This window comes from Emydura macquarii, unplaced genomic scaffold (assembly GCF_026122565.2).
Source record: "Emydura macquarii macquarii isolate MOO-44397 ecotype Brisbane River unplaced genomic scaffold, CSIRO-AGI_Emac_v2 contig_2661, whole genome shotgun sequence".
Classification (NCBI taxonomy): domain Eukaryota; kingdom Metazoa; phylum Chordata; order Testudines; family Chelidae; genus Emydura; species Emydura macquarii.
In genome coordinates this window covers 182,438-194,485 of record NW_027132798.1, presented here as the reverse complement: position 1 = coordinate 194,485, position 12,048 = coordinate 182,438, and the positions used below count along the sequence as shown (strand labels likewise).

At 63.2% G+C, this 12,048-nt stretch overlaps 1 protein-coding gene across 3 annotated transcripts in view; it reads left to right on the top strand.

The window, feature by feature from the left end:
* Nucleotides 1–5,404: 5,404 nt before the first annotated feature.
* The window catches only part of APBB1 (amyloid beta precursor protein binding family B member 1), a 27,092-nt gene continuing 20,448 nt past the window's right edge, over nt 5,405–12,048 (top strand). Inside the window, exons 1-4 of one of the 3 annotated variants that reach the window (XM_067564619.1) lie at nt 5,410–5,432; nt 7,076–7,168; nt 8,422–8,576; nt 11,013–11,541. In XM_067564619.1, the coding sequence (XP_067420720.1) occupies nt 8,532–8,576; nt 11,013–11,541 (574 nt within the window). In that variant the 5' untranslated portion in view covers nt 5,410–5,432; nt 7,076–7,168; nt 8,422–8,531. Of the gene's footprint in view, nt 5,433–7,075; nt 7,186–8,421; nt 8,577–11,012; nt 11,542–12,048 lie in introns of those variants that run through there. The other 2 variants (XM_067564621.1, XM_067564620.1) reach the window with 2 other exon arrangements.

Genomic DNA, 12,048 nt, shown 5'->3' with positions numbered 1-12,048 from the left:
ATCTCATGGACATTTTCCTTTATTGGCGAGTCCCGGCCAGTGGCCGGCCGCACGTTTCTGCGCCCGTCCGTAGTCGCGCGGACTCAGCCGAAGATGCAGACGGTGCCGGAGGCCAGGCGGTGCCGGTACTCATGGAGCAGGCAGGCAGCCGGGGGGAAGTTGCTCCTCATCTCCAGCTTGCTGGGCACCACGTGGATGGTGACGCCTGGCCCGAGCCCCTCCCCCAGCTTCTGCAGCATGCGCTGGGCGAGGTAGCTGCGGGCCCGGTCTGGCTCGGCCTCCAGGCTGGCATAGACCTCGGGCGGGGGGTTGGGCAGCTTCCACTCCAGGTCCGCGATCAGCTGGTGGGTGCGGCCCTTGTCCAGCGAGGAGGGGCTCTCGCTGTAGCAGGCCACAACCTGGAGCCCGGAGGCCGCCTGGCCCGTGATGTAGCTGCCCTGGGCCAGCACCTCGTCCCCATCCGGGCCGCCCTGCGGCTCCCCGCCCCAGGCCATCACCGCCCAGCGCAGCCAGTCGTAGTTCTTCTCCAGCTTCCTGAGGATGCTGCCGGCCACCTCGGCCGGGCCGGGCAGCGCGGCCTGGGCCAGGACGCCGGCCACGTCCTCCCGCGCCTGCTCCTGGAAGTAGGCGGCGCACTGGCCCACGGCCTCCTTCATGCGCTGCTGCAGCGGCCCCAGGCGGGCGGCCCAGCGGCCCAGCAGCAGGGCCCCGTCGCGCCCGCTCAGCCCGGCCTGGCTCAGCAGGCACAGCAGCCCCGCGCCCACCACCAGGTTGAGCTTCTGGCAGAACTGCGTCATCTGCCGGCGGCGGGGCCGGTGCGCCTGCACGGCCTGCTCCAGCAGCGCCGGCCGCGCCGCCAGCAGCGAGACGCCCAGCACCCGCCGGCACAGCCCCTGCAGCTGCCGCTCCAGCTCATACTGGCTGCAGCAGTGCAGGAAGAGCTCCTTCTCGCGCGGGGCGTGGGCCGGGCCGGCCCGCACGGCTGCCCCCAGCTGCCCGTACACGGCGGCCACGCTGTCCTCGTAGCGCCCCACCTCCTCGTCGTCCAGCAGCCCCGGGCCCCCCGCCAGCTCCCGGTCCAGGAGCTCCAGCTCCCGCTGCACGAAGGCCAGCTCCTCGGGCGTGGCCGTGCCCTGCAGGTGCGCCACCACGCCCAGCACCAGCGAGCGAAGCGACTGCAGGTAGCCGTGGGGCTCCAGGAGCTGCCCAAAGAGAGCCATGCCGCGGTCCTGCGGGAGAGGGGCGCGGTCACGCACGGCCCGGGAGCCCCGCCTCCCAGGCGCCCCCGAGGGCAGGGCACGGGCTTGGGGGGAAGGTGGCAAGCAGCGGGGTGCGGTCTCCATCCTCAGAGGTGTTTAAGGCCCGGCTTGACCACGCCCTGGCGGGGATGGTTTAGTCGGGGCTGGCCCTGCTCTGAGCCGGGGCTGGACTAGATGAGCCGCCAAGGTCCCGTCCAACCCTCATCTTAGGAGTCTATGGCCCGGGGGTGCTGCGGGGAGGGCGTGGGAGGTGGGGCACGGGGACGCAGCAGGGAGCCCCGGGGTGGAGGAGGGGGGCCGTGTGCAATCCGGTGGTGCCAAGGGACCATGGGGGGAGGTGGTAGGTTGCAGCAGGGACCCTGAGGGACGGAGTGGGGCAGGAGGGGCTCTCACAGCACCCAGGGCCTGCTGGCTGAGCAGGGCTCTCTGGGGGGGGCTGCCCCCCGCCAGGCTACCCTGCTCGTCAGTGCTGCGACCCACAACCTCGCGCCAACCCCACGTTCGCTCCCACTGGGGCTGCTGGTTCGGGGGGGAGGGGCGCCTGGATCTCAGTCAGGCTGTGTGCAGGGCCCAGGACGCCGGGCCCCGATCTAGGGGTGCTGCAGAGCCTCTGCCTCGGCCGCCAGCCCCGCAAGAAGGCAGGACGTGGAGCCCGGGCGGCTCTTTGCCAGGCGCCCCCAGCCCCGGGGCAGGCGCTGGCTCCTGGGAGGCGCGAAGGGCCGGTCACAGGGAGCTGGTGCTGAAGGTGACCTCGGCCGAAGGCGCGTCCCTGTGCAAGGGGGGGGGGGGGGGGGGCAGCAGCGATGGTGAGGGCGTGGCGCTGGGATGGGTTTGCAAACAGCCCCAGGGAGCGGCCGCAGCGCGGACAGGCAAGGCAACGCTCACTGGGGCTCTGGGGGTCCCACAGGGCCTGGGGCTCCCCTTCTCCCTGTGCCCCCCAGCCCCACCTTGGGCAGAGCTTGCCCTGCTGGGACCAGGGAGCCCCCAGCCCCATGCCCGCATCCAGAGGGGGTCTCTGCCTCTGGGGGTACATGGGGGATGCAGCCTGTTCCCACCACTGCCGGGCCAGGGGGCAAGGGGCTGGGCTGGGCCGGGCCAGGGTCCCCAGGCTGCGAGCCTGCCGTCTCCTACCTGTTCCTGGTGCCCACGGGTGACGCTGCCTCTGGCTCCAGCGGCTGGACTGAGCAGCGGGCACCTTCACCGCTGATATCCCGGCCTTATCTACTGCGAGCTCACGTGGCGGGCACGGGGCAGGGCTGCCGAGACGAAGGGTAAATCCCAGCCCCTGGCTAGACGGTGCGGCTCCTGTCCCAGGGCGAGGGCTGCATGGAGCAGAGCGGAGCCGTCTCTGGCTCTCTCCCGGCTGGTCCCGGCTCCGCCTGGGGCTCCCTCCCTCAGCGAGCCATTGTGATCAGCCAGGCCGAGCGCAGCGTCTGCAGGCCTGAGACCTGCCCCCACGTTGCCAGCACCAGCTGTCCCCAGGGCAGTACCAGACGTGCCCCGCGCCGCACCGCGCTCCCGCCGGAGCTGGTCCCGGACGGATCTGGCCCTCCTGGGCCTGACACAGCTACCGCAAGACTGCCAGCAGCAGCGTCCCGGCCGGGTGGCCTGGCCCGGGGCTGCATTAAATGGGCTGTGTGGGACCAGACCCAGATTTCCCAGCGACCCGTCGGGACAGGCCCCACTTCAGTCCCAGCCACAGAAGCGGGGCCAGGCCTTTCGCAGCCACAGTCAGAGAGCTGCTCCCTGGAGAGGCACCGGCCAGCTGTGCCTGGGCCCCGAAACGGCTCTTTGGGAAACAGACCAACCTGACCCGCCTTCTGTGAAGAGGTGACTGGCTCTGTGGATGTGGGGAAAGCGGTGGATGTGATATACCTGGACTTTAGCAAAGCTTTTGATACGGTCTCTCACAGTATTCTTATCAGCAAGTTAAAGAAGTATGGGTTGGATGAATGGACTATAAAATGGATAGAGAACTGGCTAGAGCATAGGGCTCAACAAGTAGTGATCAATGGCTCCATGTCTAGCTGGCAGCCGGTCACAAGCGGAGTGCCCCAGGGGTCGGTCCTGGGGCTGGTTTTGTTCAACATCTTCATCAATGATCTGGAGGATGGGGTAGATTGCACCCTCAGCAAGTTTGCGGATGACACTAAGCTAGGAGGAGTGGTAGATACCCTGGAAGGTAGGGATAGGATACAGAGTGACCTAAACAAACTGGAGGATTGGGCCAAAAGAAATCTGATGAGGTTCAACAAGGACAAGTGCAGAGTCCTGCACTTAGGACAGAAGAATCCCATGCACAGCTACAGACTGGGGTCCGACGAGCTGGGCAGCAGCTCTGCAGAAAAGGACCTGGGGGTAACAGTGGATAAGAAGCTGGATATGAGTCAGCAGTGTGCCCTGGTTGCCAAGAAGGCTGATGGCATATTGGGCTGCATTAGTAGGAGCATTGCCAGCAGATCACGGGAAGTGATTATTTCCCTCTATTCAGCATTGGTGAGGCTGCATTTTGAGTATTGTGTCCAGTTTTGGGCCCCCCACTACAAAAAGGATGTGGAGAAGTTGGAGAGAGTCCAGCGGAGGGCAACAAAAATGATGAGGGGGCTGGAGCACAAGATTTATGAGGAGAGGCTGAGGGAACTAGGCTTGTTCAGTCTGCAGAAGAGAAGAATGAGGGGGGATTTGATAGCAGCCTTTAACTACCTGAAAGGGGGTTCCAGGGAGGATGGAGCTAGGCTGTTCTCAGTGGTGGCAGATGACAGAACAAGGAGCAACGGTCTCAAGTTGCAGGGGGGAGGTCTAGGTTGGATATTAGGAAAAAGTTTTTCCCTAGGAGGGTGGTGAAGCACTGGAATGGGTTACCTAGGGAGGTGGTGGAATCTCCATCCTTAGAGGTTTTTAAGGCCCAGCTTGACCAAGCCCTGGCTGGGATGGTTTAGTTGGGGCTGGTCCTGCTTTGAGCAGGGGTTGGACTAGACACCTCCTGGGTCCCTTCCAATCCTCATCTTCTAGGATTCTAAGTTCCTTCACGAGTCTCGGGAAGCAGGCGCTATCGGCCCCTCTGGTCCAAGCTCCAGGCCTGGGGTGCAGAGCCCAGGAAAGGGTTAACCGGGTTGCAGGAGCCATGTCAGCCACGGTGCCGGTGCCCGGCTGGGCGGTAGGGTTCAAGGGGGGAGCCCAGCCAGTTGGCCGGGAAGGGGAGCAGCTGGCCAGACGCTGCCAGGGCTGGGCAGGGCCCAGTAGCCCTGGCGGTAGCGCTCCCTCCCTCTGCCTGGCCATGCTTGGTCCCGAGCCCGGGAGCCCCCAGGTGCTGCCTCCCGGGCGCTGCAGGCCACTGAGCTGCCCCGGTGCCCGTGCTGAGCTGAACTCGCTACCCCGAAGCCACCTGGTGCGTGGCCGACCCCAGTGCTGAGCCCAGCCATGCACCTGCCGGGCACCTTGGGGCCGTCTGGTTTCTGGCTGGGCGGGGGAGGCTCTTTGGGGTGGGTTTGGCCTTCGTGCTTGTGTGACGGAGTGGGAAACGGCTGTGCCTCAGTTTCCCCACATGCTGCCTGGTTAAGTAGGGGTGCGGAAAGGCGCCTACGCTGGGGTGGGCTCTGACGGGTGACAGACCAGCACATGCCAGCACTGAGCCCGCTGGTGCCCATCTGCCCGGGGACCTCGTGGGGGGCTGGGGCACGGCCTGCCCTGGGGTGCCCCACGGCGCTGAGCCCCCTGCCCCTGACTCTCCTGCCCCCCGGCCACAGGGATGCCCCAGCGAGGGGCCTTGGGGCAGCGTCGGGGCCTGGCCAGGCGTGGGGAGCCCTGGGCCCCGGCACCCCCAAGGTCTGAGCCGGCAGCACCCCCCCAGAGAGCAAACTCCCCCCCGTCCCCGGCCCCCCCGATCCCCAGCCCCACCGCCCCCCAACTGCCCCATCCCCCCACCTGCCCCCCACTCCCTGCCCCCCCAAACTCTCCCTGGCCCCTGCCCCCACACCTGCCTCCCCTCCCAGCGCCCCCCAAACTTCCCCCTGCCCCACGGCCCCCCAACTGCCCCACATCCCCCCACCTAGCGCCCCCCAAACTCCCCCGGCCCCTCCCCCACCTGCCCGCGGGCGGGGCGAGTCTCTCGGAAACGGAAGCGGAAGTGGCGGCTCCTCCCCCCCCCCCCGCAGCCGAGCGGAGCCGCGGCAGGTACCGGCGGGGGGGGGCTGTGGGAGCCGGGCAGGGCCCCGTGACCCCCCCGTACGGCACCGCCGGGTCATGGGGGCCGGGCCGGGCCGGGCCACGCCACGCCACAAAGGACCCGACCCCAAACCCTGATCCCGGCCCAGCGGGGGGGCCCAGGCCGGGCTGGCGGGGGCTGTGGGTCGGGGCTGGGGGGCACTGGTAGGGCCGGGCTGGGCCGGGCTGGCGGGGGCTGTGGGTCGGGGCTGGGGGGCACTGGTAGGGCTGGGGGGCTCAGGGCCGGGCTGGCAGGCGCTGTGGGTCGGGGGTGGAGGGCACTGGCAGGGCTGGACTGGGCCAGGCTGGCAGGGGCTGTGGGTCGGGGGTGGGGGGCACTGGTAGGGCTGGGGAGCTCAGGGCCGGGCTGGCAGGCGCTGTGGGTCGGGGGTGGGGGCACTGGTAGGGCTGAGCTGGCAGGGGCTGTGGGTCGGGGGTGGGGGGCACTGGTAGGGCTGGGGAGCTCAGGGCCGGGCTGGCAGGGGCTGTGGGTCGGGGGTGGGGGCACTGGTAGGGCTGGGCTGGGCCGGGCTGGCAGGCGCTGGGGGTCGGGGGCGGGGGCACTGGTAGGGCTGGGGGCTCAGGGCCGGGCTGGCGCGGGTGGTAGGTCGGGGGCGGGGGGCACTGGTAGGGCTGGGCTGGGCTGGCAGGGGCTGTGGGTCGGGGGCGGGGGGCACTGGTAGGGCTGGGGGGCTCAGGGCCGGGCTGGCGCGGGCGGTAGGTCGGGGGCGGGGGGCACCGGCAGCAGCTGCCCGCAGCTGGCTCTGCAGTGAGCTCTCTGCGGAGCCGTGGTGCCCGTAGGCCGGGTGCAGACGGGCTGGCGAGGCCAGGCCAGGCCAGGCCAGGCGAGGGGAGGCCAGGCGGGCGCAGTCAGCGCGGTGCTGAGACTCGCCCGCTGCGGTGCAGTGCGGGGCAGTGCGGGGCGGGGGGACGCTGGTGCGTCGCTGGTTGTTGATGCTCAAACGTACACAGCCCAGAACAGGGCGAGCGAGAGGCGCAGAGTCTCCGCGTGGGATGGAGACTGTCGCCAGCACAGCCTGCCAAGGAGCCGGCAACCCCCAGGAAACGGGCAGCATTCGCAGCCCAGGGGTCCTGAGCGCCCATGGGGGGCAGGTCCCATCCCGGGGCTGCTGCGTAGGGCGGAGAGGGGACGGCTCCAGAGAGTTCCACTGCCCCAGTCCAGGATACAGTGTCTGCAGGGACCCCTAACCCAGCCTGGCGCTGAGACGCGGCCCCTCTGGGGCAGGGCGCGGGGACTGCCGATCACTGGAGGGGAAGCCCTGTGCCCCAGTGGCGGTGTGGGGCTGGGGATCACAGTCTGTAGGTATTTCTATGGGGAACAGAGATTTACTGATGGGCCCTGCAGCCGGCAGAGGAAGGTTTGAGCCGACACGTTCAGATGTGACAAGGGCGCCCATTGTCCCAGCGAGGAGAACTAACCACTGGGGTCGGGCTGGATTCTCCGCCTGACAAGCTGTGCATGAAGCCGGCAGGGATGTTTTCCAGAGGTCGGCTCAGCAACGCTGCTCACCACACTCCTGGGAATCTCAGCCCCGGGGTCTGTGGCTCCCCCTGAGTGACTCCCTGCCTCTCGCCCATTCCTCTGTCTCCAGGTCCTGGGATTTGGCCCCCAGCAACCCCCACGTGGACACGGATGTCTGGCTGCGCAGGGGTACATAGGATCCACCCCGGCCTCCAGCCATTGGGTAAGGGCACCGCCTGGGTGAGTGCTGTCGGCCTGCAGAGCGTGCATGGGGAGCCAGCGCGTCCCAGGAGGGCGGACGGGACGCCGGGTACATCCTAGAATCATAGAAGATGAGGGATGAAAGGGACCCAGGAGGTGTCTAGACCAACCCCCTGCTCAGAGCAGGACCAACCCCAATTAACCATCTCGGCCAGGGCTTGGTCAAGCCAGGCCTTAAAAACCTGTAAGGATGGAGATTCCACCACCTCCCCAGTAACCCATTCCAGTGCTTCACCACCCTAATGTCCAACCTAGCCCTCCCCCACTGCAACTTGAGACCATTGCTCCTTGTTCTGTCATCTGCCACCACTGAGAACAGCCTAGCTCCATCCTCCCTGGAACCCCCTTTCAGGTAGTTAAAGGCTGCTGTCAAATCCCCCCTCACTCTGCTCTTTTGCAGACTAAACAAGCCCAGTTCCCTCAGCCTCTCCTCATAAGTCCTGTGCTCCAGCCCCCTCATCATTTTGGTTGCTCTCCGCTGGACTCTCTCCAACTTGTCTACATCCTTTTTGTAGTGGGGGGCCCAAAACTGGACACAATACTCCAAACGCGGCCTCACCAATGCCGAATAGAGGGGAATAATCACTTCCCGTGACCTGCTGGCAATGCCCCTCCTAATGCAGCCCAATATTCCATTAGCCTTCTTGACAACCAGGGCACACTGCTGACTCATATCCAGCTTTTTATCCACTGTTACCCCCAGGTCCTTTTCTGCAGAACTGCTGCCCAGCTCGTCGGTCCCCAGTCTGTAGCTGTGCATGGGATTCTTCCGTCCAAAGTGCAGGACTCTGCACTTGTCCTTGTTGAACCTCATTAGATTTCTTTTGGCCCAATCCTCTAGTTTGTTTAGGTCACTCTGTATCCTATCCCTACCTTGCAGGGTATCTACCACTCCCCCCAGCTTAGTGTCGTCTGCAAACTTGCTGAGGGTGCAATCTACCCCATCCTCCAGATCATTAATGAAGATGTTGAACAAAACCGGCCCCAGGACCGACCCCTGGGGAACTCCGCTTGTGACCGGTTGTCAGCTAGACATGGAGCCATTGATCACTACTCGTTGAGCCCTATGCTCTAGCCAGTTCTCTATCCATTTTATAGTCAATTCATCCAACCCATACTTCTGTAACTTGCTGATAAGAATACTGTGAGAGACAGTATCAAAAGCTTTGCTAAAGTCAAGGTATATCACATCCACCGCCTTCCCTACATCCACAGAGCCAATCACCTCATCATAGAAAGCAATCAGGTCGGTCAGGCATGACTTGCCCTTGGAGAATCCGTGTTGACTGTTCCTGATCACCTTCCTCTCTTCCAAGTGCCTTGAAATGGATTCCTTGAGGACCTGTTCCATGATATTTCCAGGGATTGAGGTGAGGCTGAGCGGTCTGTAGTTCCCTGGATCCGTTTTCTTCCCTTGTTTGAAGATGGGCGCTAGATTTGCCTTTTTCCCTGGTAGGCCTGTGGGTCTGATCCAGCAGGGGTGGATGGGACACGGCTAGATGCTCATGGCTCTGACCCAGGAATGATGGGCTGTGAATGGAGTGATGTCAGATCAGAGGGAGGTCTCCAGTGGGTTCCCCAGGGATCTGTTCTGGGTGGGTTGTTTAACATGGTTATTAATGAGCCAGCTGTCAGAGCGCACACTGATCGAGTTTGCAGATGAGACAGAGCTGGGGGGGTTGCCAACGCTTTGGAGGGCAGAGTTAAAATTCAGAAGGATCTTGATCAATTGGAGAACAGGGCTGTAGAGAACACAATGAAATCCGACGAAGACCAATGGAAGGTGCGTCACTTGGGGAAGAAACACTGAACGCACAAATCCAGAGTGGGGGGAACTGGCTGGGCAGCGGCACAGCTGGGAGGGATCTGGGAGTTGTGGTGGATCAGCACCAGTCAGCAGTGTGCTGCTGTTGCGAAAAAAGCCAGTGCGGTTTTGGTTGCATGAAGAGAGGCAGAGCATGCCAGTCACGGGAGGGTTCGAAGTGCCGCAGAGCGGGTACAGAAGAAATCTCAGGGAGAACAGCGGCGCACTGGCACCGACGGCCTCGGGCGGTCAGGGAAGCTCCTTCACTGGAGGTGTGCAAAGCAGGCTGGACAGGCGGCTGTCCCGGGTGGTTTAGGCACACCGAACCCTGCCTCTTGGTGGGGTTAGACTAGCTGGCCCCTGTGGTCCCTTCTCACCCTGAGGGTCGGTGGTTCCAGGACGGGATGCCAGGCTAGATGGGCCCGTTGCCCAAGCTGAGACAGCGCTTCCAGGGTCCCTAGCAGGCTCAGGTCTCAGAGGTGCCTCTCATTGTGCACAGAGCCCGCAGGGCGAGCACCGGCAGAGTCGTCTGCGCCATGGTGACTGGCCCCCTGCACCGGCCCCTTGGCCTGGCTGTGGCTGCATTCAGCAGCTCCCCCATGGCTGGGTGTGTCTCCCAACTCCGTCGCAGCCCCCTCCCCTCGCCCAGGGAGCTGGGGTGGTCTGTGGCCCGGGAGGTGAGGAGCTGCCCCGAGGGGCTGTAGATGCCGTGGCGGCTGGCTGGCTGCGCCCCACCCCGGGATGGGACGGGAGTGGATGGGAGCCAGAGCCAGCCACGTTGCCCATGCCGGTGTTACCCAAATAACAAATATTACAGGATCTTATTAGGGGATAAGGCAACAAGCTGCATTTATTGTGAACACAGAAACTTCTGTAGATAGTTTCAAAGAAAAGAAAAGTATCAACACTGTAATAACATTAATATTGTGCTCTACTTAGTGAAATAGCATTAATAATAATGTAAACATAGGAAAACAGTATTAACATTATATCAATACTACAAATTACAGACACGTTTCAATTGATGCTTCCATTCACATTCACACACACTGACAGGCACACACAGATAGACACAGACAGACATACATAGGGATCTTCCAGATGTCATAGTTACCAGCCTTTTGGTGCTCATGATAGTCACTGGCCAGGTGACTAGAGCATGAGGATGAGGAGCAAGGTTCTGCCGATGCGCATCGGTACTCCTGGCTGATGTGATGTTGTAGATCCGAACCTCCAGCCTTCATCTTCTTGTCCCATTTTATAGGGAAAGGACCCCATGTCAGTCTGTGGGTTTTACATTGTCATGCTGCAACTGCATTCTTGGTGTGATCCTCAATCACCCACATTGTTGCAAGCCTGATCAGATTTTGTCCTTTGAAATGGGCTGGCTCCAAAGTCATCAGGGTGGGCTCCTCTTCGGCCATTTGATCATCTTTGCTTCTTTCTTTTTCCCTCAAGCGTTTTAGGTGAGGCTGGTGTTTTCTTCATGTCTGTTTCGATATCCCTTACTCAGACCAATTGTTCAATCACTCTTTTTGTCTACACCCAACTCAATTGCTCGGCCATTCACACTTCAGTCACTCAGGGCCAACTCCTAGCTGAAGAACTTACATATTATTTTTAGAGCAAACCTTATTTCATTTTTGACAGTGTCTTTCACAATTAGATAGATACATTACATTGCAGTGTGGCTTTTGTACTTAGAATAGGATTTTTACAAATATATTGGAAGCAGGTAAAATTAACAGATAAACTGGCCAGTGGACATAGTACAGACATTTACAAACAATCTTAAAATTATACAAAGTGCAGACAGACTTGAATTAACATTGAAAAGGGTAGAACAGCAAGAGTCAGTTTGAGGTTTTAGCTTTTGATTCAGACTGATGTACCTTCTGGTAGGAAGGGGGGCGTGTTTGTGGCTCTGTTCTTGCATATATTTCAAAAACAAGATTTTGGCCAACACCGGGTCTGCTTTCATGCTGGCATCTCTCCTTCCCAGGGTCCCCAGGCCATGTCGGGGGCACTGAGCGAGAGGCGCGACCTGGCCAATGACAACAGCTGCCTGGGTCTGAGCTTGGCGCTGCGGGCGCCCCACAACGAGCTGCTGCGTGGCAGCAGTCCCTGCGCCTGCCCCGCCCTGCAGAGCACCCCGCCTGGCCAGGAGCCCGCCAACGCCAAGTGGGTGAAGGACGGGCGGAACCAGCTGCGCAAGGCGGCTGAGCGGGACCAGAACCGCAACGAGCTCGGCCCGCCGGCCCTGGCGCAGGAGGTGTCGGTTGGCGACTCGCTCGGCAGGGGGTGCGGCGGGGCCCTGCTCGCTGAGGGCGCAGGCCAGGAGGAGGAGGAGGAGGACGCGGACGGTGACCCCGTCACGGCCGAGTCAGAGCAGAGCTCAGAGCATGCGCCTCGCGAGCACGGCAAGAGTGCCAGCCTGCTCTTTGGCACGCGCGCCAGCGCCAGCGACGAGGACTCCAGCTGGGCCACGCTGAGCCAGGGCAGCCCGGCCTGCAGCTCCCCCGACGACACAGGTAGGGCGGGGCCGGGGGCCACCCACTCTTCTCCGGGGCTGTCCCAGGGTGGACAGATGGGGGCGGAGCTTGGGGCGGAGCTCTGCATGAAGGGGCGGAGCTTTGCATGGATGGAGGGCATGGGGGTGTCTCGGATCCACAGGGTCTGGCTGTGTCCAGCCTGGGCCAGGCCCTTGGGGTGGCCCCTTTGGTGGCCGGGCCCCAGGACCCCACAGCTCACAAGGGCCAGCGACCCATCTCTCCCCGGGGCTCCCTGCCGCGAGTCCAGCCCAGCCAGGCGCGGCGGGGGGGCCTGTCCCACATGGTGCACTGCCCTCCCCCCTCCCCCCGGCAGCATTTGCAGTGACCGGCTCCTGTGCAGACAGGGCCCCATGGTCTAGTCACCAGGCTACAGGCTCGAGAGGCCGTGGCCAGGCCGGGGGAGGCCAGAGCTAACAGCGTGGCCAGGCCAGGGCTCTGGAGGGCGCTGGCGTAACAGGCTGAGAGGCCGGGGGGTGTTTGACTTGG